Below are 23,635 nucleotides of genomic sequence, written 5' to 3' on the forward strand. Positions count from 1 at the left end.
GAATGGGCCTATACTCTCTGGAGTTTAGAAGAATGAGAGGTGATCTCTCTGAAACATACAAGATTCTGAGGGGAATTGACAGGGTAGGTGCTGAGAGGTTGTTTCCCCTGGCTGGAGTGTCTAGAACTAGGGGGCACAGTCTCAGGATAAGGGGTAGGCCATATAAGACAGAGATGAGGAGGAATTTCTTCACTCAGAGTGTTGTGAATCTTCGGAATTCTCTGCCGCAGAGGGCTGTGGATGTTGAGTCTCTGAATATATTTAAGGCTGAGGTAGATAGATTTTTGGAGTCATGGGGAATTAAGGGATAGGGAGATCAGGCGGGAAAGTGGAGTTGAGGTCGATGACCAGCCACAATCTTATTGAATGGCGGAGCAGGCTCGAGGGGTCGAATGGCCTACTCCTGCTCCTATTTCTTATGTTCTTATGTTCTTTTGCCAATTACCTTAAATCTAAATTCTCTGGTTACTGACACTTCTGCCTATTTAATCTATCAAAACCTTTCATGATTTTTAACACCTCCATCAAATCTTGTCTTAACCTTCCCTGCTCTAAGGAGAACAACCTGCTTCTCTAGTCTCTCCACGTGACTGAGTCTGTCAACCCTGGTACTTCCCTCAGCAACCTAGGATGCATCTCAGCTGGAACGGGTAATTTTTCTACTTTGAGCCTTTCCAACCTTTTAATTACCTCTTATTAAACTATTTTCATCGTATTCCTCAGATAACAGTGAATAGGAATAAACGGGTCATTTTTAATACAGTTGAATCTCCCTTATCCGGAACCCTCGGGACCTGGCCTGTTCTGGATAAGGTATTTTCCGGAGGAGGGGTGATCATGTTAAATTGGATGGTACAGGTACTGAGCAAGGGGATATCGGGGCTGACTGGCTTGGGGCTTTGAGTGCGGTAGAGAGATCATGGGCGGGGTGGGGGCGAGGGGTGTGAGGCACGTGGAGTGTGGTCGGTGGATTGTGGGGTCAGGCCAGCGATTGCTGGAGTCGGCAGCGAGGAAGGACTTCAATTTGTTCATGTCGGGGTTCTGTGCATGCGCCACTTGGTGGCCAGGAATGGTTCTGGACGAAGGGTGGTCCCGGATAAGGGAATTCTGGATAAGGGATGTTCAACCTGTATATCCAAGTTTGCTGATGATACATAGCTAGGTAAATTGTGAGGAGGATACAAAGAGGCTTCAATGTGATATAGACAGGCTAAGTGTGGGCAAGAACATAGCAAATTGAATATCATGTGGAGAAATATGAAGTTATCCTCTTTGGTAGGACAAATAGAAAAACAGAGTATTTTTTAAATGGTGAGAGATTGAGAAATGTTGGTGTTCAGAGGGACCTGGGTGTCCTTGTACACCAATCACTGAAAACTAACATGCAGGTACAGCAAGCAATTAATAAAGCAAATGGTATGTTGGCCTTTATTACAAGAGGATTGACATCGGTGGTGGGGAAAATGTTGGAATCAATTATTAAAGATGAAATAGCAGCGCATTTGGAAAGCAGTGACAGGATCGGTCCAAGTCAGCATGGATTTATGAAAGGGAAATCATGCTTGACAAATCTTCTAGAATTTTTTGAGGATGTAACTAGTAGAGTGGATAAGGGAGAACCAGTGGATGTGGTGTATTTGGACTTTCAAAAGGCTTTTAACAAGGCCCCACACAAGAGATTTGTGTGCAAAATAAAAGCACATGGTATTGGGGGTAATGTATTGACGTCGATAGAGAACTGGTTGGCAGACAGGAAGCAGAGAGTCGGAATAAACGGGTCCTTTTCATAATGGCAGGCAGTGATTAGTGGGGTTCCGCAGGACTCAGTGCTGGGACCCCAGCTATTTACAATATACATCAATGATTTAGATGAAGGAATTGAGTGTAATATCTCCAAATTTGCAGATGACACTAAGCTGGGTGGCGGTGTGAGCTGTGAGGAGGATGCGAAGAGGTTGCAGGGTGACTTGGACAGGTTAGGTGAGTGGGCAAATGCATGGCAGATGCAGTATAATGTGGATAAATGTGAGGTTATCCACTTTGGTGGCAAAAACAGGAAGACAGAATATTATCTGAATGGTGACAGATTCGGAAAAGGGGAGGTGCAACGAGACCTGGGTGTCATGGTACATCAGTCATTGAAGTTTGGCATGCAGGTACAGCAGGTGAAGAAGGCAAATGGCGTGTTGGCCTTCATAGCTAGAGGATTTGAGTATAGGAGCAGGGAGGTCTTACTGCAGTTGTACAGAGCCTTGGTGAAGCCAAACCTGGAATATTGTGTTCAGTTTTGGTCTCCTAATCTGAGGAAAAACGTTCTTGCTATTGAGGGAGTACAGTGATTGATTCCCGGGATGGCAGGACTGACATATGAGGAGAGACTGAATCAACTGGGCTTGTATTTACTGGAATTTAGAAGAATGAGAGGGGATCTCATAGAAACATATAAAATTCTGACAGGATTGGACAGGTTAGAGGCAGGAAGGATGCTCCCGTTGCTGGGGAGTTCCAGAACCAGAGGTCACAGTCTAAGAATAAGGGGTAAGCCATTTAGGACCGAGATGAGGAGAAACTTCTTCACTCAGAGTGGTTAACCTGTGGAATTCTCTGTGCAGAAAGTTGTTGAGGCCAGTTCGTTAGATATATTAAAAAGGGAGTTAGATATGGCCCTTATGGCCAAAGGGATCAAGGGTTATGGAGAGAAAGCAGGAAAGTGGTACTGAGGTTGAATGATCAGCCATGATCTTATTGAATGGTGGCGCAGGCTCGAGGGGCCAAATGGCCTGCTCCTGCACCTAATTTCTATGTTTCTATGTTTCTATAAGAGTAAAGACGTCTTACTGCTATTATATAGGGCCCTGGTGAGACCGCACCTGGAGTATTGTGTACAGTTTTGGTCTCCTCACCTAAGGAAGGATATACTTGCCATTGAGGGTTCACCAGACTGATTCCTGGGATGGGGGGATTGTCCTATGAGGAGAGATTGAACAGATTAGGCCTATATTCTCTAGAGTTTGGAAGAATGAAAGATGATCTCATTGAAACATACAAATTTCTTACAGCGCTTGACAGGGTAGTTGGGGAGGATGTTTCCTCTGGCTAGAGAGTATAGAACCAGGAGTCACAGTCTCAGAATAAGGGGTGGGCCATTTAGGATTGAGATGGAGAGAAATTTCTTCACTCAGAGGATGGTGAATCTCTGGAATTCTCTACCCCAGAGGGCTGTGGAGGCTCAGTCTTTGAGTATATTCAAGACAGAGATCGATAGATTTTTGGATATTAAGGGAATCAAGGGATATGGGAATAGTGCAGGCAAGTGGAGTTGAGGTGGAAGATCAGCCTTGATCTCATTGAATGATGGAGCAGGCTCGAGGGGCTGAATGGTTGACCCCTGCTCCTAATTCTTATATTCTTATCCGATTTGTTTACTACCTCCTTCTTTACTATGACATTAGCATCTTCCTGTTCTTTAGTGAAGACAGATACAAAGTACTCATTCAGTATCTCAGCCATGCCCTCTGCCTCCACAGGAAGATCTTCTTTTTTGGTTCCCAATTAGCTGTTTTACCTTCCAAGGTTTGATTCTAATTCACCTGGGTCAGATCCTTTTTCAAATCACTGAAGTTAGTCCTCCTACAGTTGAGTATTTTAAGATTTTATTTTTCCTTGTCATTTTCTATAACTATTTTAATCCTAATGCTATTGTGATCACTGTTCCCCAATGCTCCCCTAAAGAAACACACTCCAATTGCCCCACTTTATTCTCCAGAACTAGATCCAGGGCTGTCCCCTTCCTCGTGGTGCTGAAAGGCACACTGATTGAGAAGGCTTTCTTGGCCACATTTCAAGAATCACAAATTCCTCCTCCTCTTTGTCCTGTACACTGTTATTTTCCCAGTCTATATTAGGATCATTGAAGTCCCCCATTCTCACTATCCTATAGTTCTTGCATCACTCATTTGCCTGAAAATTTGCTCCTTTCTCTCCTTCCCACTATTTGATGGCCTGTAGTATACACCCAACAGTGCAATCACTGCTCTATTGTTCCTTAATTCTAACCAAATAAATTCTGTCTTTGAACCCTCATGTACATCATCCCTCCTGACAAATTCTCCAACTACACATTAACCTGTCTTATTTTACGGCTCTTATACTCACTGGCACTGGGAATAAGACAAAAATTACTACCTTTGAGATCCTGCTCCATAACTTCCTCTCTAGCTCCTGAAACTCTGACTGTAGGACCTCAACCCCTTTTCTGACCACATGGACCATGACTTCTGGCTGTTCCCCTTCTCCCATTCAGTGAAGTCCTTTACCCTGGTACCAGTGAGGCCACACAATATGTGAGACTCAAGTCAGTGCTTTCAGAAATGCCTGCCCATCCCCCGATTATTGAATCCCCTATGACAACTGCACGTCTTCACTTTGCTATTCCTCCCTGTGTAATCATTTGCCCATGGTGCCATTGATGTGCTCTAGACTGCACTCCCCCACGAGGTGTCATCGCCCTCATTCAGCACAGAAACCGGTTTGACAGCGCCACATTCCTGGAGGATTCTCTCACTGCCTGCCTCTTCCTACCCTGCCAGACGTCCACTCGCTCACTATCCTCCTGAACTCTCTGTAGCTGCGGGGTTGACCAGAATGTGTGTTCCAGGAAATTCTCCCATATGTCCTGCAGAGATTCCAGCCGCTCCTCAAGCTCTGAAATCATGAGCTCGAGTTCAAACAACTGGAGGCACTTCCTGTGCCCGTATTTATCCCGGAAACGTGAAGCCTCCTGGAGCTCCCACAGGGCAGAGGAATTGCAGTTAATGGAGGTTATGCTAAACCTTTATAAAATACTGGTTGGGCCTCAGTTGGAATATTGTGTTCAATTTTGGCAATGGATCTCAGTTGTCCAGTCACTCTACTTATGTTAGATTTATGTTGTTAGTTTGGTATCACATTAACTCCTATACTTAATTAATTATTATTTATGTATACCAGATTTTTGTTTAATGCAATTCAGATCCCCTTAATCTTGGCATCGGCTACTTCATTAATTTTTATTGTATCCCCTTAGATTTAATTAGTTACTCTGATTATTTATTTATATATTTACTTATTTCCTGTTGGTTTAAATTACTGAGCACCTCCTTCCCCCTCTGCACCGAATTCCCACTCTCACCGAATTCCCGTTATCGCTCTGTTTAGCGATTCACCCAGCGCAGTGCTCAGCTCACAATTGGATATGTTTCTGGTGAGGTAAGGGATTTAGGATCTTTGTCTTTTCCCAGCCCAGGGCCAATGGTAGCGCTCAGCCTGTTCATCCCACTGAGCCCCGGTTAAAATTAGTAAGGTCGCAGTTGGAGCACAGTGTGCAGTATTGGGCTCCACACTACAGGAAGGATGCTGAGCCAATGGAGAGGGAACAGTGTAGATTCACTCGGACACTGCCCGGTGTGGGGAAACACAAGCACGAAGAAAAAATTCCCCTCAAATGTAATCAAGCAATGCTGCAGAATCCTGATCTAACCGTACATTTTCATTGTTTAAGAAAGACTTGAACAATAGTTTTCGTTGGAACAGTGGAGATTATGGTGTGATTTGTTAGAGGTGTTTAAAATGATCAAGGGATGGGACAGGGTATATAGAAACAGAGGCGGTGAAATTACCCTGATGTGCGCCTCCCGTTAGCGCCTCCAAGGGGCGCAGGTAATGGTCTGGGCCACTGCGCCTCTGGTGATGAGGTCATCGCTATGGGCAGCGACCCCTTTCGCCCCGTGGCAAACATTGGGCAGCGCCCCGTGAAGCCGCCCCGGGCGATGTCTGCCGCAGCCTCGCGAGTCACGAACCGAGCCACACACCGACCAAGGGGCAAAACTCAGAGGGGAGGTGCGCGCCACCATGTGCCGCAATTTCTTTTTGCTGAATTACCGGTCGTCACTTTCTCTTCTGATTTCGTGGGGTCCGTGGCACGATCGTGCAGCCCGGCACTCCGTTTTGGTGCCGGGCTTTGGCCACGGCACCCCGCAGCCCCGGGGAACTAGTGGAGCCCCCTGAAACCCCTGCAGAGCTCGCAGCGTTCCCTCCCCTTTAACGGAAGGACAGGGCCTGTAGAACGCGTTCGCCCACGTCGCGCCCCCGATCCCGCCCCGAGAGTAAGTGGAGTGTGCGACGTTGGGCACCACTTCCGGTCAGAGGTGGTGAGCCCAATTTCACCTCCGGGGCGGGACTTCCGTGCCGGGTGCAGAATGTTCGGCCTTTGAAAGGTTACCGCTCCCAACCGGGGCAATCGCCATTGTGGCCCCAGACCGTTTCCACTGCTGGAGGGGGGGTACAGCGAGGGACATTGATATAAAATTAAATCTAAGTCATTGTGGATAGACAATAGGAGAAACTTTGCTTTACACAGAAGGTTGTGAGGCTGTGGAATGCATTACTAGAGACAGTGACTGAAGCAAAGACTATGTCAACGTTTCAGCATTAGTTCGATAGGCGGTGGAGGGACTGGAGACTAAGGGAATATGGGAAGTATGTGGGCACAGGTGATTCAGACTAAACTCCGACACGGATTGGTTGCAGCGAGTGGCCTCTTTTCGTGTTGTAATTTCTGTGTAATTCCAGCCGGGATTGGGGCGGGAACCCTCCTGGTCTGTAGGGCTTAGGACCACACTGACCAACACACTTACTCAATAGGCCTCCAGAGTCAGAGGTTATGGGTTCAAGCCCCAATCCTCGGACTTGAACACATAATCAAGGTTGGCACCCGAGTGTAGTACTAAGGGAGTGCTCCAGTGCTCCAAGTGCTGTCGGAGGTACGCGCTTTGGATAGGAAATCAAACGTGTTCAGCTGGACGTAAAAGATCCCATGGCACTATTTAAAGAAGAGCAGTGAGCACCTGATAGCCCAACCAATGACGCTCTCTCAATCACATGCACCATCTTATTACTGTTTGTGGGATCTTGCTGGGTGTGAATGGCTACTGTGTTCATCTATACAATAGCATTCATTGCATTTCTAAGTCATTCACTATATGTGAGGTACTGTGAAATATTGGGGAGAGATGTGATAAAGGGCTATATAAAATACTAGTCTGTCTGCAGAATTCCTTTGTCATTTATGAGAGGGTGTATTAACTTTCCTTCTTCTACTAAGCACATGACATTGCTTTTAGCAACTTTCGATCTCAGCCACCATGTTCTCTCAAACAGCAGGTGCTAGCAATGGAGGACGACTGCACCAGAGCCAGCGGAAGTGGAGGAGGTGTGGTCTGTGCTTGGGGTGGGGTTCCTTTATATACGCGACTGGTGGGATAGTCCGCACCCCTTGTGCCCACCTCCGTTTCTTCTCCACATTCCCGGGCCATGGGAACCTTCTCTTTGCCAGAATTTCCATGCTTTCCTCACCCTCTGCTAATCTGCTGTAACCAGTTACACCTCCTCTACACCCCTCTGAGTGACTCAGTGGTTAGTACCCTTGCCTCTGAGTTCAAGCCCCACTCCAGAGACTTTAACTCAAAAATCTAGGCTGACACTCCAGTGCAGTGCTGAGGGAGTGCTGCACTGTTGGAGGTGGCATCATTCAGATGTGACATTAAATCGAGGTCCCGTCCGCTCTCTCAGGTGGATACAAAATCTCCCATGGCACTATTTTGAAGAAGAGCAGGGGAGTTATCCTGTGTCCCGGCCAATATTTATCCCTCAATCAACATCAGTAAAACAGATTATCTGGTCATTATCATGTTGCTGTTTATGGGAGCTTGCTGTGCGCAAATTGGCAACTACGTTTCCTCCATTACAAAAGTGACTACATTCCAAAAATACTTTATTGGTTGTAAAGCACTTTGGGATGTCCAGAGATCATGCACGTCTTTATTGGTTTTGGTTCTTTACTTGTCCCATTACCATCCCCTTTCAACTTGCCCCATCATCCCTTGTGACATGAAGGGCGAGAAATTGCGCGACGCCCCGTTTGGGGCGATAACTTTTGCAGCAGCCTCCGGTCTAGCGCTACAGGAAGGAAGTGGAGGGCTAAATCAAGTGCTACCACTTCCCTTGGAACTTTAAATAGAGCAAATGGGCGGCAGTGGGACAGCGCTGCCCAATGTCCCGTGCAGTGCTGCCGGGATCGGAGGCACCTTTCCTCCCCTAAAGGGAACGGCCATCGCTACAGGCTGTGCATGGTAACACCATCCCTCCTCGCTGACGGCAGCCGCGATCCACCACCATCAGCCACAAGCACCCAATCAGAGTGCAGGGCTGATCAACCGTGGCCGCCGAAAAGGTAAAAAAAATGCGCAGAGAGCTCCAGAAAAAAGTTGCACTTACCTCACCGGTGATTCCCTTGAACACCGCTCTCCGAGAGGCCGGCCTACCTTACAACGCCTCCTGCAGCTGCCCGGTGTTGATGCCCGGCGATGTTGCAGGGGGCGGAACCGAATTTCGCACCCGGGGAGGTATCGGGGCGCTGCGCACCGGACGATGTCATGATCTCCCGGGCGCAGGAGAGCGTGGCGTTCGGGGTTATCGCCGCCGCTAACCCTGCCAGAGAAGTCCGCGGGTGTCGGTACTCTCGCTGCGCCTGGTCGCAGAGCCAATAGCGCCTAGTTATTGTCCTCTGGAGGTGCTAACGGGAGGTGCAAAAGAAACCAATTTCTCCCCCTTTTCATCTCCTGCGCTCCACCCTATCCTATGCCTTCCCTTTTGTTCTGTTCCTGCTCACTTTACCCTTTGTTTTGTGCTTGCTTAAAAACTGTTCCTCTCGGATATCTTCCAATTCTGACGAGGGGCCACAGACCTGAAACGCTAACTCTATTTCTCTCTCCACAGACGCTGCCCTACCCGCTGAATGTTCCCTAGTCTATTCTGTTCTCATTTGTGCATTTAACCTCTGCCCTTTCCTACTCAGGATTGGTAATCCTGGATCCAGAGGAGGTCACGTACATCGAGGCCCAGGTGAAAGGGGTCATAGGTCGATCTGTGGTGCTGGAATGTGGCCAGACCTTGCCCACCATTTACATCTGGGGTTTCACCCGGCCAGGCTTCAGTGACATCTGTGCGGTGCTGTACAATTACGGGATGGGTGCCAAGCTGCAGAAAATGGCCTCCATGTTCGGTGACGTGAAGGTTCTGTCCGACAGCGCGTCCCTGGTCATAGACAACCTACAGCTCGCAGCGGGGGGCCGCTTCACATGTCAAAGCTTGTATGACACCAGTGACGGGGCGAAACTTGTGTACATTTACGTGGATTTACACGTCCTCGGTGAGTTTGAGATTTTTTTGGGGGCGGAGGGGTGTACGAAATTCAACTCGGACGGGGTGGGGGGTGGGGGTGGGGGAAATGAAAATTCGGCCAATCCGCTCTCCCCATCCCCCGTTCTGTGACACTGCCATCAAAGTTGAACCCCCCCTCCCCCTTCCCCGCCAATATCTTGCAGCAGCCCTTCAAAGAACATTCCAAAACTGAAACAGAACTAGCCCCCGAGGCAGCCCTTCTGTGTTTTTTTCACAATACCTTTTGTACGAACATTGATGGACAGGGAAAGACCCACAGGTCCATCCAACCTTTCTCACACAACTGTGATTTCTGGAGCATCACAGTGTACAGACTCCACAGATGTAGACTAACAGATATCCTCTGGCATTGCTCACTGTGAGTCAGAAGGTTTATTGTGGTGTCAGAACTGGAGCATTATAGAGCGTAACGCACAATGTACCACCACATCATGGCCGCCTAGCAACAAGGCCTCACCTAATTTATCACTGGCCTGGGCCCTCACTGGGCCTTCCCAATCTTAATTTGTCATTGTTGCATCCATTTTACACCCATGAAACAGGCACAGTGATGAATTTAGGCCCCAATGTATTATTCTGCTGAAGAGTGTCATTTCACAACTACAGGATCCACTCACAGTTCAATAACCGCAGGCTGAGTTCATCCAGTCACTAAATAAGAGACTGCAGATATTCTGGCTCTGGCATTTTATGTTCCTGAGAACTTTGCTCGTTTCTACATTTTTTGAGTCGTCCTGTGGCTTTTCTGAGAGAGGCTCCCAACTTATTGTCAACTAGAGGAGAATTAAGGGCAGGATCACGGCTGCACACTCTCATTGTACATAACAAAAGCAAAATACTGCAGATATTAGAAATCGAAAATAAAAACAGAAAATGCAGGAAATACTCAACGGGTCAGGCAGCATCTGTGGAGAGAGAAACAGAGTTAACGTTTCAGGTTGATGACCTTTCCTTAGAACTGGAAAAAGTTCACGATGTAACAGGTTTTATGCAAGTGCGGAGGCGCGAGTGGGGGGGGGGGGGGTGTGGGGGAAGGAAGGAACTAAAGGGAAAGGGGTGTGATAGGGTGGAGGGCAGGAGTGATTAAATGATAAAAGGGATGATGGTGCGAGATGAAAAGGAAGAGTGATGGGACAAGTAAAGAAACAAAAGATGGGTCTAGAGGAGTTATAACTGGCAATAGCAGCATCCGCTGTCCAACAAAATAGGAGCAGTGGTTATGATCTGAAATTGTGGAACTCAGCGATGAGTCCAGAAGGCTGTAAAGTACTTAATCAAAAGATGAGGAGCTGTTACTCGAGCTTCTGTTGAGCTTAATTGGAAGAGTGTAGGAGGAACAGGGTCTTATGCTTACAGTCAGGAGGTGAAGGAGGTTTTGAACTGAACTCCCAGAGGCGAAAGACGCCATAACCGTGTCATGTGGAAATATCCATGTTCCTTTTACCTTACAGTTCCAATTACCAAACCGTCCATTCAGATGAGCATCTCGGCTCCTGTTGAAGGGTCTGTGGTTTCCATATTGTGTTCTGTGGAGAATGGAAGTGGACCCCTGGTGTTCACCTGGAACAGGCAGGAAGCTCTGTCCAGAAGTCCCGTCAATGTCTCCGAGACGACAGACAGCCTGCTGAACCTCACCTCAGTAAGCAGGAACCACACGGGCTGGTACACCTGCACTGCCAAGAACGAGGTGAATGAAGCGACCAGCGACCGGGTTTGGCTCGACGTGATCTGTGAGTCCCTTCAGCTACTCAGACACATGGCTTTGTGAAATTTATAGTCAAGAGTTCACCTAATGAAATATACCTCTGTGCCCAACTAGTCTCCTGGTTGCACTCTACTCTGGAAATAAAAGTCACTCAAGATCCTGGGACCATCTCCCTCCAATAGTCTAATTGGTTTCCATTGATGTCTGTGCTGGTTTGTACTGATCAGACGACCCTTGTTGGCTTGCTACCCCAATCCTTCTCCCCAACTTCCGTCTGAGGCTAAACCAGACTGTTCGCAACCTAGGTGTCATATTTGACCTTGAAATGAGCTTCCGGCCACATATTCGTGGCATAACTAAAACAACCTATTTCCACCTCCGTAACATCTCCCGTCTCCCCCCCCGCCTCAGCTCATCCACTGCTAAAACCCTCATCCATTCTTTTGTTACCTCTAGACGTGACTATTCCAATGCACTCCTGGCTGATCTCCCACATTCTACATTGCGTAAACTAGAGGTGATCCAAAACTCGGCTGCTCCTGTCCTAACTCGCACCAAGTGCCACTCACCCATCGCCCCTGTGCTCGCTGACCTAGATTGGCTCCCGGTTAACGCCTCAACTTCAAAATTCTCATCCTTGTTTACAAATCCCTCCATGGCCTCGCCCCTCTCCTATCTCTGGAATCTCTTTCAGCCTCACAACCCTGCGAGATGTCTGCGCTCCTCTAATTCTGCCCTTTTGAACATTTCTGATTATAACCGCTCAACCATCGGTGGCCGTGCCTTCAGCTGCCTGGGCCCTAAGCTCTGGAACTCCCTCCCTAAACCTCTCCGCCTCTCTACCTCTCTTTCCTCCTTAAAACCTACCTCTTTGACCAAGCTTTTCGTCATTTGCCATAATTTCTTCTTATGTGGCTCAGTGTCAAATTTATCTGTTTTGTCTTATAACACTGCTGTGAAGCGCCTTGGGACATGTTACTACGTTAAAGGTGCTATATAAATAAAAGTTGTTGTTGTTGTTGCTAGTGGATGAGATGTAACTACAGGTGTCAGCTGTGGCTCAGTGGGCAGCACTCTCGCTGTTAAGTCAGAAGGTCGTGGGTTCAATTCGCACTCCAGAGACTTAAACATAAAAACCTAGGCTGACACGCCAGTGCAGTGCTGAGGGAGTGCTGCACTGTCGGAGGTGCCGTCTTTTGGCTGAGACGTTAAACCGAGGCCTTGTCTGCTCTCTCAGGTGGATGTAAAAGATCCCATGGTACTATTTGAACAAGAGCAGGGTCATTCCTCAATGTTCTGGCCAATATCTATCCCTCAACCAACATCACGACAAAAAGATTATCTTGTCATTATCTAATTGCTGTGTGTGGGACCTTGCTGTGTGCAAATTTGGCTGCTGTGTTTCTGAATTATAACAGTAACTACACTTTATTGGTTGTAAAGTGCTTTGGGATGTCCTGAGGGCGTTATATAAACGCAATTTTTATTATTAACACAACTGGGCCAATTCTACAACCCAGCTGACAAGGCTCAGTACCAGGAGAATAATTGCCTCTTGACGGCAACCAGTCTTGGTGATCATTGTCCACTATTGATCAATGAAGTTGCATCCAAAAATACAAACGTGGCATTCTGCAATATGTGGTCTGTAAAGTGAAGCTGGCTCACCTTGGTTTTTTTTTCCAGATGGTCCCGATGAGCCAGCCATCAGCGTCACTCCTTACGCTCTCACCTCAGTGGGTTATTCAGCCATTGAGCAGGATACTGTCTCCATGACCTGTTCTGCCCCCTCCAATCCACCCAGCCAGTACGTCTGGTTCCACAACAACTCGCAGATCTACGCGGGGCAGCAATTTGTCATCGAGCGCATTGGCCGAAGTCAGACGGGAACCTACATGTGCCTCGCACACAACACAGTCCTCAACGCCAGGACTAAGACGACCATCATACTCACTGTCTACTGTGAGTAGAATTTAATCTCAAATCATTTGGTTTCAAGACACTCTCCGCATTTATGGTCCTCATACTGTTTATCTGCCTTTGACTTTACCATAACCTGCAATATTTCTTGGCAAACTTGCAGATTGTAGCTGACCTGTCGATTTTTTAAACCTATAATGTGAGATTAATAAAGTTTTGGCGTGTAAGGTGCTGTCAGTATTTCATTGTAATATCCTGCACTAATTCATAACACAACCAGAAAACGATAGAGGCAGCTTACACAATTGGAACAGTTTTTTTTGTATTGTAAGTACAATTTAGGGTAATTAAAGGTTGATTGACTTATGGCTTGTTGAAAAATGATGTTTCTCTATAAAACCTTATTGAAATTTCATATTATTCTCAACCAATTGCCTAGCAACCAAACTCTATTAGAAGAGCCATTTCTGGCATGGAGTAATGCAAATACCATGCTCAAAATGCACAGGTACAGAGCCTGACACAGACTGCGCAGGAAGTATGGGTGAGACCAACAGTCACGCCGTCTGGAATCACCCTGGCTAAAGTCAGCCACTGTAGCTCACGTTAGGGTCTGCCGCTGAGGAGCGGTCCCCCAGGATGTATGATATAAGGTAACAGAAGAAGGTTACTGTAATATAGAGCTCCACCTTGTGGGCTACTATGGTAAAGCACCTGCTGATGTAAATACAATAAAAGGATCATGAGATGAGTCACATGATGACAAGTTCCTGCAGAGCCATCTTGTAGTCTGATATGTCGTAAAGTGTATATCACAGTTATCTGCCTCTCTTATCTTCCTCCCTGAAAAGGAGAACCTTAGGATATTCCTAATGAATGTGAATCAGGGTTACCCTCTTTCTCACCACATGCAATCTTTTGAGGCATCGAAGACTGGCTTAGTACATATCCAAATGGATAAAATCTTTAGTATAAATTGTGTGTGGTGGAAATATTGCACCATCTGGCTGTATCTAGGTCACTCCCTCGTGTTCTTGTGGCATTAAGCTTTATTATTGACCTCCTTAGACAGTTTGGACAGCTTTTCCCCAATAACTACCTAGCTGCTGCCTTCAGCTTCGATGTTGCAGGAACAGGCAGTCACCCAGTCCCAGTGAGGTAAAGGAGCCCCAGATCATGTATCGCACCCTTCATGGCCTTGTATGCAAAGAGGATATTAGGGAGAACTACCTTGAAGAGTGATAAATAGTTCGAATAAGCTGCCACATGGCGTATTAAAACTAAGAACATCAAGTCCTTCGGAACGGAGCTGAGGGGAATATTGGGGGGGAGCATTAATAAGATTTATTGTCCATGACTTTTCTTAGCTACATTCTTTATAATCGTAGCTTCTCTCCATTTTCCCAGTTCATCACCACTGACTTTTGACCATTGCAATTTACCAGCAGATCTCCTTTGGCATTGCTCATGGAAAGTCAGAGGTTCTGCAATCTCACAAAGAGAGAGGCATTGTAGAAAGTAAGGCACAATTAGTGTATTTAATCTGTTCAGGTTAGCCCGCCCCTTTATAGATCACAGGATCTATCACGGGGCCAATTAGAGTTTAATTGCTGCGGGCGAGGGAAGTTTACAGATTGGCGGGTGCTTGCAAATTTTTAGCTCCAGGTCAACCTGCAAATTTCCCTCAGCAACAGTGATTATCCACTCATTAACCTCAGCATGAAATGACTCTCGACTTTTATATACTTTTTACACTTGGAGGTGGATGTCTGAAGTGTAATATCGACATATTGATAGTATGGTGGTTAAGTTCATGGTGCTTTATAACTCGAAGCAAGGTTCTGGATTGAGTGTTGATTAAATCTGCACCGTGTACAAGAAATGCCAAAATGTGACAATTGGTAGCCCAGAGGCAAGGCTGAATAAAATGGTCACATCTTTAAAAAGGTATTTTAAAGACAGTCCAGTAATCAATGAATCACAATTATATAAGTGACTTGCTTCCCAATACCATTACCACATGTGGGTTTGCTGCGACAACAACAACTTTCATTTATATAGCACCTTTAGCGTAGTAAAATGTCCTAAGGCGCTTCACATGAGAGCCACTCAGAGATATTAGGACAAGTGGCCAAAACTTGGGTAAAAAGGTAGACTTTAAGGAGTGTCTTACAGGAGGAGAGAGCGGAAGGTTTAGGGAGGGAATTCCAGAGCCTAGGCCTAGACAGTTGAAGGCACAGCCGCCAATAGTGGAGGAAATCGAGATACATAAGAGGCCAGGATTGGAGGAACGCCGAGATATTGGAGGGATGTAGGGCTGGAGGAGGTTACAGAAATAGGGAGGGGCGAAGCCAAGGAGGGATTTGAACACTAGGATTGAGAATTTTAATTTTCTCCTTAGGGCTACAGTGTATCTGCTGAAATTCATAGCGATGCAAGACCCTAAAAAACAATCTGGATACCAAGCTTACTTGTCACCAACTGGCTATTCCGCAGGCACTGAGCTTTGCCAAGTAGATGTGTCGTGTGAGAAGATGACTGCTCTGTGATTGTCTCCCCGTTTATGCCACATCGTTTGATCTACGATCTGTCACACAAGAGGAAAATTGTAACACTCTCTGCCTGACAGAAACTGAGTAAAATCCAAGCGGTCGGTTCACTTAGTGATCATATCTGGCCCGGTGCCCATTTTAATGCCGCTATTTTCCAGGGCGGCTGAGGCTCCAGCTTGAGTGAGGCGAGAGCCTGATAATTATGCACAAACCGGGGTAGCATCACATGGATAGGACCCCGAGGCTATATTAACTGCCCATTGAGTGAGGCGCCCACCGGGGGCTGCACGCTTCTTAAAACCTGGGGGCGTTCAGCCAGTGGAGACCCTGTCAGGTAAGTTTCAAACTTTTTTCGTGGGGCCTGGCAGAACAGGAGTGCTGCCCTGGGCTCCTCCCCTTACCTTCTCGAAACGTCCGCCGCAGCATACCTGAAGGCCTGATTCTCATAGGCTGAAACTGGCCTGATGGACTCTGGACACCTGGCCCGTGGGACGTTCGTGAAGTTCGGCCGTTAAAATGGCCCCTGCCTCCCACTGCAGCTCCCGGGCCATCAGTCCACACATCCCATCCTTTCCCCACCCAGGAGTTAAAATTCCCCCTATAGGCGAAGGAAGTCGTTCTGTGGAATGCTTCGGAGTGTTGAAAGAGGAAAGAGAATTATCTTGACATACATCATGCTCAACCTGCATTGGGGTATTTGCTATCATCGGAAAAAGGCAAAAAGTACTAAAGCGCCCTTCAGGAGGAGTCAAGGGTTATGTGAAGCGGGCGGGGAAGTAGAGTTGAGGCCAAGATCAGATTGGCCATGATCTTATTGAATGACAGAGCAGGCTCGAAGGGCCAAATGACCTCCTCCTGCTCCTGGTTCTTATGTTCTGTTGCTTTCTCAATGTGACGCTAGAGGATTGTGTCCAGGCTAAAAACTCTATAATGTTCGCCTCCACCAGAACCCCCAGGTATTGATAACAATCATTGAACTCTGTGTCTCCAAAGCACACTCAGCCAAATTTGTCTATGTCATTCATTCTACTTGCTGTCGTCATTAGTGATGTGCGGCACAGTCTCAATGTTTTTGTTCTAGACACTTCCGAAAGAATTGTTACACTGCTCCTTGCCGATGATGTCGACGGTAGTTTTCAGCTTCACTGACTGGGCGATAATCTGCTGGAGACGAATCACGCTGCCCGATCTTCGTCACATTGAAGTCAGTAGGATGTAAATCAGATGGTTCTACAACAGGGTGGGTGATCTGTATCGCCAGGTTACCGCCCAGGCTGTGCAGGTGTATACTATCCACTGTTGTGCTGTTGGTATCTCCTCTGGGGATCTCGTGCGATCTATGCTCCATCTCCAGCAATGATCCAATGGTGCCCCAGTGGGATATTGTGGGTCAAGAGGCAATGTCAGAGGTTAATTATTCCTGGGAAGTATTTCTCGGAGTTGCTCTCGCTCGGTCGCTGTACTTCCGCTGGAAGTGCGGTGGGAAACCCTGTGTACTCGCGTAAACGAGCTTTCCCGCCACACTTCCGCCGAGGCCACAGCGGTGGATCAGGAGTCGCTACAAGGAAATTCCCAGCCTGGGACTAGTGTCGGTCAGCGCAGAGGGGTGGGGGGTCTTCTGAGTTTGGGATTGAGGTCGAGTCGGGGAAACTTTATTCTGTGTCGAACCCATCCTGTGCCTGACCCATCCTGTGTCTGACCCATCCTGTGTCTGACCCGTCCTGTGCCTGACCCATCCTGTGTCTGACCCATCCTGTGTCTGACCCATCCTGACCCATCCTGTGTCTGACCCATCCTGTGCCTGACCCATCCTGTGCCTGACCCATCCTGACCCATCCTGTGCCTGACCCATCCTGTGTCTGACCCATCCTGTGTCTGACCCATCCTGTGCCTGACCCATCCTGACCCATCCTGTGCCTGACCCATCCTGTGTCTGACCCATCCTGTGTCTGACCCATCCTGTGCCTGACCCATCCTGTGCCTGACCCATCCTGTGTCTGACCCATCCTGTGTCTGACCCATCCTGTGCCTGACCCATCCTGTGTCTGACCCATCCTGACCCATCCTGTGTCTGACCCATCCTGTGCCTGACCCATCCTGTGTCTGACCCATCCTGACCCATCCTGTGTCTGACCCATCCTGTGCCTGACCCATCCTGTGTCTGACCCATCCTGTGTCTGACCCATCCTGAGCCTGACCCATCCTGTGTCTGACCCATCCTGTGTCTGACCCATCCTGACCCATCCTGTGTCTAACCCATCCTGTGCCTGACCCATCCTGTGCCTGACCCATCCTGTGTCTAGCCCATCCTGTGCCTGACCCATCCTGTGTCTGACCCATCCTGTGTCTGACCCATCCTGACCCATCCTGTGTCTAACCCATCCTGTGCCTGACCCATCCTGTGCCTGACCCATCCTGTGTCTGACCCATCCTGTGTCTGACCCATCCTGTGTCTAGCCCATCCTGTGCCTGACCCATCCTGTGCCTGACCCATCCTGTGCCTGACCAATCCTGTGTCTAGCCCATCCTGTGCCTGACCCATCCTGTGTCTGACCCATCCTGTGCCTGACCCATCCTGTGTCTGACCCATCCTGTGCCTGACCCATCCTGTGTCTGACCCATCCTGTGTCTGACCCATCCTGTGTCTGACCCATCCTGTGCCTAACCCATCCTGTGTCTAACCCATCCTGTGTCTAACCCATCCTGTGTCTGACCCATCCTGTGTCTGACCCATCCTGTGCCTGACCCATCCTGTGTCTGACCCATCCTGTGCCTGACCCATCCTGTGTCTGACCCATCCTGTGTCTGACCCATCCTGTGTCTGACCCATCCTGTGCCTGACCCATCCTGTGCCTAACCCATCCTGTGCCTGACCCATCCTGTGCCTGACCCATCCTGTGTCTGACCCATCCTGTGCCTGACCCATCCTGTGTCTGACCCATCCTGTGTCTGACCCATCCTGTGCCTGACCCATCCTGTGTCTGACCCATCCTGTGCCTGACCCATCCTGTGCCTGACCCATCCTGTGCCTGACCCATCCTGTGTCTGACCCATCCTGTGCCTGACCCATCCTGTGCCTGACCCATCCTGTGCCTGACCCATCCTGTGTCTGACCCATCCTGTGTCTGACCCATCCTGTGTCTGACCCATCCTGTGTCTGACCCATCCTGTGCCTGACCCATCCTGTGCCTGACCCATCCTGTGCCTGACCCATCCTGTATCTGACCCATCCTGTGCCTGACCCGTCCTGTGCCTGACCCGTCCTGTGCCTGACCCGTCCTGTGCCTGACCCGTCCTGTGTCTGACCCGTCCTGTGTCTGACCCATCCTGTGTCTGACCCATCCTGTGTCTGACCCATCCTGTGTCTGACCAATCCTGTGTCTGACCTGGGAGTGCCAAAGTGGAAAAACATTCTACCGCCAACACTCATATCCCTCAACACAAACAAGAGTTGTCATTTTTTTAAACACAAACATTTGTTACATCATTAAAAAATCTGCTCACTCATTGCACTTAGTTTCAATATAAAAACTATTGAATGAAAATTAATTTCAGGATTTTTTGTAAAATGTGTGGTGTGCGTTAATTGTTGGAAGCCTAGGCTACATATAGGTCACTTGTGCTTGCTCAGTGTTGTAGATTTATCTACATGGATGCAACTGCCCAACTTCTAAGAGTTTTCCAGGATTGCCTGATGGTTACTGGTAAGTTAGGCTTGTGCATTAACTATGGTCTTTGTAATCATCTTAAGCAAGTAAAAAACAAATACAGAAAATCATTCTTCACCAAAAAGCTGAGGGCTGTAGATATGCCGGCCCCAGAAGTTCGTAGTGGCAGAAACAACTGAGGTTGTTAAAAGTCAGATAGGTGCTTGCTTGGCGAGTGAGGTGTGTTAAGACTAATCGAGAAAGGGCAGGAAATTATGAGCCAGAGCTGACGAGGCTGGCAAAATGGCGGAGCAGGCTCGATGGGCTGAATTACTTCCTACAGTCCTATCTTTGCTCTCGAACTGTTCACGTTGACTAGATGTGGCTCTTTATTGGAGACAGGTTGTCCACTGGCTAATTGTAAATGGGAAGAGGCAGCGGAAAGCGTGAAGGTAGGACCAAGTTCAGTTTTGTTCGCTGCGTGTCCTCACGGACTGAGTTACTAACCTCTGCAGTCCTTCATACCATGTATAGATCTGCCGGCTGGGAGGCCCATCTGCACCGTGTTATCCGTCAATGATAATCAGGATATAGCCCTGTGGTGCTCATGGGAAGGTGGAGACCCACCAGCGACTCTCAAGTGGGTTAATATGGTGAAAGGTGCCATTGACGTGGAGGGAACATCCAGTATTTCCAGAGTAAAGCCAGGCCGGGAGACATCAAACAACAGCACCTATTCCTGCCGACCCTCTCACCCAGCTCTGAGAGCAGACTGGTCCTGCAGAACCACTGCACGTGAGTATAACTGATTAATAACTCTTGGCCTGGGTAGAATATGTTCATTGCTCTTCCCCCCCTCCACCTCCACATGTTTCCTCCCCCCTGACCAAACGGTTGTCGGAAGCTCCATGGTTGTGTTTGAATCTGTCCATCGCCAACAGCCCTTGCCAGCAGGAATCACTGGCTAATGATCAGGATTGGGAGCCCTGTCCGATTTACATTTATAAGAACATAAGAATTAGGAGCAGGAGTAGGCCATTCGGCCCTTTGAAACTGCTCCGCCATCGGTTGATCTCCAACCTCAACTCCACTTTCCTGCATTATCCCCGTATCTCTTGGTTCCTTTAGTATCCAAAAATCTATCGATCTCTGTCTTGAATATAATCAACGACTGAGCCTCCACAGCTCTCTGGGGCAGAGAATTCCAAAGATTACAACCCTCTGAGTGAAGAAATGTCTTCTCATCTCAGTCCTAAATGACTAACCTTTATCCTGAGACTATAGAAATCAGTTTGGTAAACCCTCGTTGCTCTCACTCTAAGGCAAGTATATGCTTCCTTAGGTCAGAAGACCAATACTGTACACAGCTATACAGCACCTTACCATGTCTTAGCAAGTCCAAGTGCATTTCCTGCTCTCATTAATGGCGCTTGGCTTTTCTAGACTGCACCTCATTGGCTGTAAAGCACTTTGAAACGTCCGGTGGTCATGAAAGGCGCTATATAAATAGAAGTCTCTCTTTCTTTCAAATGGGGAGGTGATTATAAAGAAAGTCCTATTTTAGGATTCAGACGGTGACTAGCTGGACTTGTGATTTACGACATTTCCTGAACTCCTTCTCTATTGTCAGCTGTGGCTCAGTGGGCAGCACTCTTGCCTCTGAGTCAGAAGATTGTGGGTTCAAGGCCCACTCCAGAGACTTAAGCACAAAAATCTAGGCTGACACTCCAGTTGAGTGCTGCAGTGTCGGAGTTGCTGTCTTTTGGATGAGACATGAAACCGAGGTCCCGTCTGCTCTCTCTCTCTCGAGGATGTAAAAGATCCCATGGCATTATTTCGAAAAAGAGCAGGGGAGTTATTCCCGGTGTCCTGGCCAATATTTATCGCTCAATCAACATAACAGAAAACAGATTACCTGGTCATTATCACGTTGCTGTGTGTGGGAACTTGCTTGTGCACAAGCTGGCTGCCGCATTTCCCACATTACAACAGTGACTACACTCCAAAAGTACTTCATTGGCTGTAAAGCGCTTTGTTACATCTGGTGGTCGTGAAAGGCGCTAGATAAATGCAAGCCTTTCTTTCTATTGAGATTACTTTTTTATTCTCATTTTCACCCATATGTTGTTCAACGTCTAGTTTTGTTTTTTAAGTTCGTTTGTGTTTTCATTTCCGGCTAGTGTTGCCTGAAGGAAGACCCAAGTGTTCGGCTACTGCGGTGAAAAGCCTGGAGTATACCATGCTGTCGTGTAGCTGGGAAGGGGGCCTCCCACAGGCTTCACTGCGGTGGAAAAACTGGAGAAGCTACTTCCTGGGTAATGCTGAACGGTCCATCAACAATCAGGTGCTAAAGTCTAGTCCGACATACAGCGGCAAGGAGTTTATCTGCCAAGCAACACATCCGTTGACCAGAAGCAGAGTATGCAGCATCCGACTAGGTATGGAGTCTTCCCTGGAAGATTCCTCATTTTCAAATATTCACTATGCTTTGGCCTTCTATCCTAAACTCACAGATTCTGTTAACATGTAGGAGCCTTACCGCTGTAATTAAATATACTGCCCCTGAGCAGGTACTGATGGAAGCAACCAAGATGGTTCTGGGCATCAAGGATCTAAATTATGAGGGAAGATTAATGGGTTGGATTTTCGGTTCTAATGATTTCGGGGCAGTAATGGCGACGAGGCGGTAAAATTTGCGCCCGGAAACAGTTTGCGCCTCAGTCAGCAATATTGGGCAGTTGGGCCCTTAGTGTGTGGGGCGGAGCGTGAAGGGAGGCGTGACACACCTCTCTCAGGGCGCTAGGCCGGCTGAGCAAGCGAAAATCCCGAGCTAAACAGCCGGCCTCGGAGCGATGTAAGAGGGTCCTCTGGGGGCAAAAAAAAACCCTGAATAAAACCCACCAAAAACATTCCCAATAAATAACTCCTGCCATCACAACATAAATCGCTAAAAAAAATCCCCCAAAAAACAACCTGAGGTTGACATTACTTACCTCAGTGCAGCCGTTACAGGTCGGACCGCCCACTTTCACAGGCCGTCCCAGCAGGGGGCGCTCTATGGATCAGGCGGCAGACAAAAATCGAGCTGGTGTTGTAACCAGGGGCGTTGCACACCAGCTCGCCTCTCCTGGGCGGTAATGCTTCGCGCCCCCACAAACCCGGCCCCGAATGTCCCAGCAGGGCGCTGGAAGCTGGCTGCCCGCCCCCGGAAGAGCTCACCGCTATTCCCACCGCTCCGGGGTGCTAACAGGGGTGGCAGACAGTGGAAATTCCAGCCCAAGCATACTGGGCTTCTTTTCTGTGGAGCAAGAGGAGATGTTGTGGTGACCTAATTGAGGTTGTCAATATTACAAAGGGATTGGTGGACTGCAGACAAACTGTTCCTTGTGATGAAAGATTCAGAAAGCAGCAAGGCTTCCTTCTGCGCTGTAGGATCCTACCATTCTATGAAATGCAGTAAAGATGTTATTTATAATTTCAGATGAGACGTTAAACCAAGGCCCAATCTGTCCTCTCAGGTGGACGTAAAATATCCCATGGCACTATTTCGAAGAAGAGCAGGGGAGTTATTATTTATCCCTCAATCAACATAAGAAAAAAAATCAGATTATTTGGTCATTGCTGTTTGTGGGAGCTTGCTGTGCGCAAATTGGCTGTCGTGTTTCCTCCATTGCAACAGTGACTATATTTCAAAATTACTTCATTGGGTGTAAAGCGCCTTGGAACATCCTGAGGTCGTGAAAGGCATACAAATGCAAATCTTACTTTCTTTTTATAATCCGCTGTCTTTATTCCGGTTTTCAGAGGCGCCAGAACTTCTCGCCCCGAGAAACAGCCTGACCGTGTTCGAGGGGAGTGACGTCCATCTGACATGCATCCTTACAGCCGCCTACCCTCCCTCGGAGATCGTCTGGCACAACAACAGGAATGAAAGCATCTGGCTCACGCCCAAAAAGTACCTGCTGCACAAGGAAGTCTTCTGGTCAAACCTCACCATTCGGGAAACAGACGGAGACAGTGACAGTGGACCTTACTGGTGCACAGCAAGCAACGTGGTGGGCAGTTCCACCATCGGCATCCAGCTCCATGTCAATAGTGAGGGAGCCTCTCACTCGTCATTGTTACCGTGGAAATTTGTGTTTGAATTGAGTTTGGCTATTCCTTTCAATATGTGTGCGTGTATGTGTATCAGTGTGAGTCTGTGAGCGTGTATGTATATCAGTGCGAGTCTGTGAGCGTGTATGTGTATCAATGCGAGTCTGTGTGTATGTATGTGCTTAGATATGTGTGTGTGTGTGTGTGTGTGTGTGTATAATTGTGTAAGTGCGTGTGTGCATCTGTGTGTTTGGGGGTGTGTATCAGTGTGAGTCTGTGTGTGTATATGCATAGGTGTTTGTGCGAGTGTGTTTATATCTGTGTGTGCATGTAAATCTGTGTGTGTATGTGTGTGTATCTATGTGTATAGGGGTGTGTATCTGTCTCTGTGAGTGTATATATCTGTATGTGTATGTGTATGTGTTTATATTGGGGTG

The 23,635-nt window shown here is 47.9% G+C and overlaps 1 protein-coding gene across 1 annotated transcript in view; it reads left to right on the plus strand.

The window, feature by feature from the left end:
- The window catches only part of LOC139275647 (V-set and immunoglobulin domain-containing protein 10-like 2), a 76,503-nt gene that overhangs the window by 12,580 nt on the left and 40,288 nt on the right, over positions 1–23,635 (plus strand). The window contains exons 2-7 of the mRNA XM_070892818.1: positions 8,894–9,247; positions 10,731–11,009; positions 12,671–12,946; positions 19,638–19,898; positions 21,284–21,541; positions 22,908–23,198. Of these exons, the coding sequence (XP_070748919.1) occupies positions 8,894–9,247; positions 10,731–11,009; positions 12,671–12,946; positions 19,638–19,898; positions 21,284–21,541; positions 22,908–23,198 (1,719 nt within the window). The remainder of the gene's footprint in view (positions 1–8,893; positions 9,248–10,730; positions 11,010–12,670; positions 12,947–19,637; positions 19,899–21,283; positions 21,542–22,907; positions 23,199–23,635) is intronic.

This window comes from Pristiophorus japonicus, chromosome 11, assembly GCF_044704955.1.
Source record: "Pristiophorus japonicus isolate sPriJap1 chromosome 11, sPriJap1.hap1, whole genome shotgun sequence".
NCBI lineage: Eukaryota > Metazoa > Chordata > Chondrichthyes > Pristiophoridae > Pristiophorus > Pristiophorus japonicus.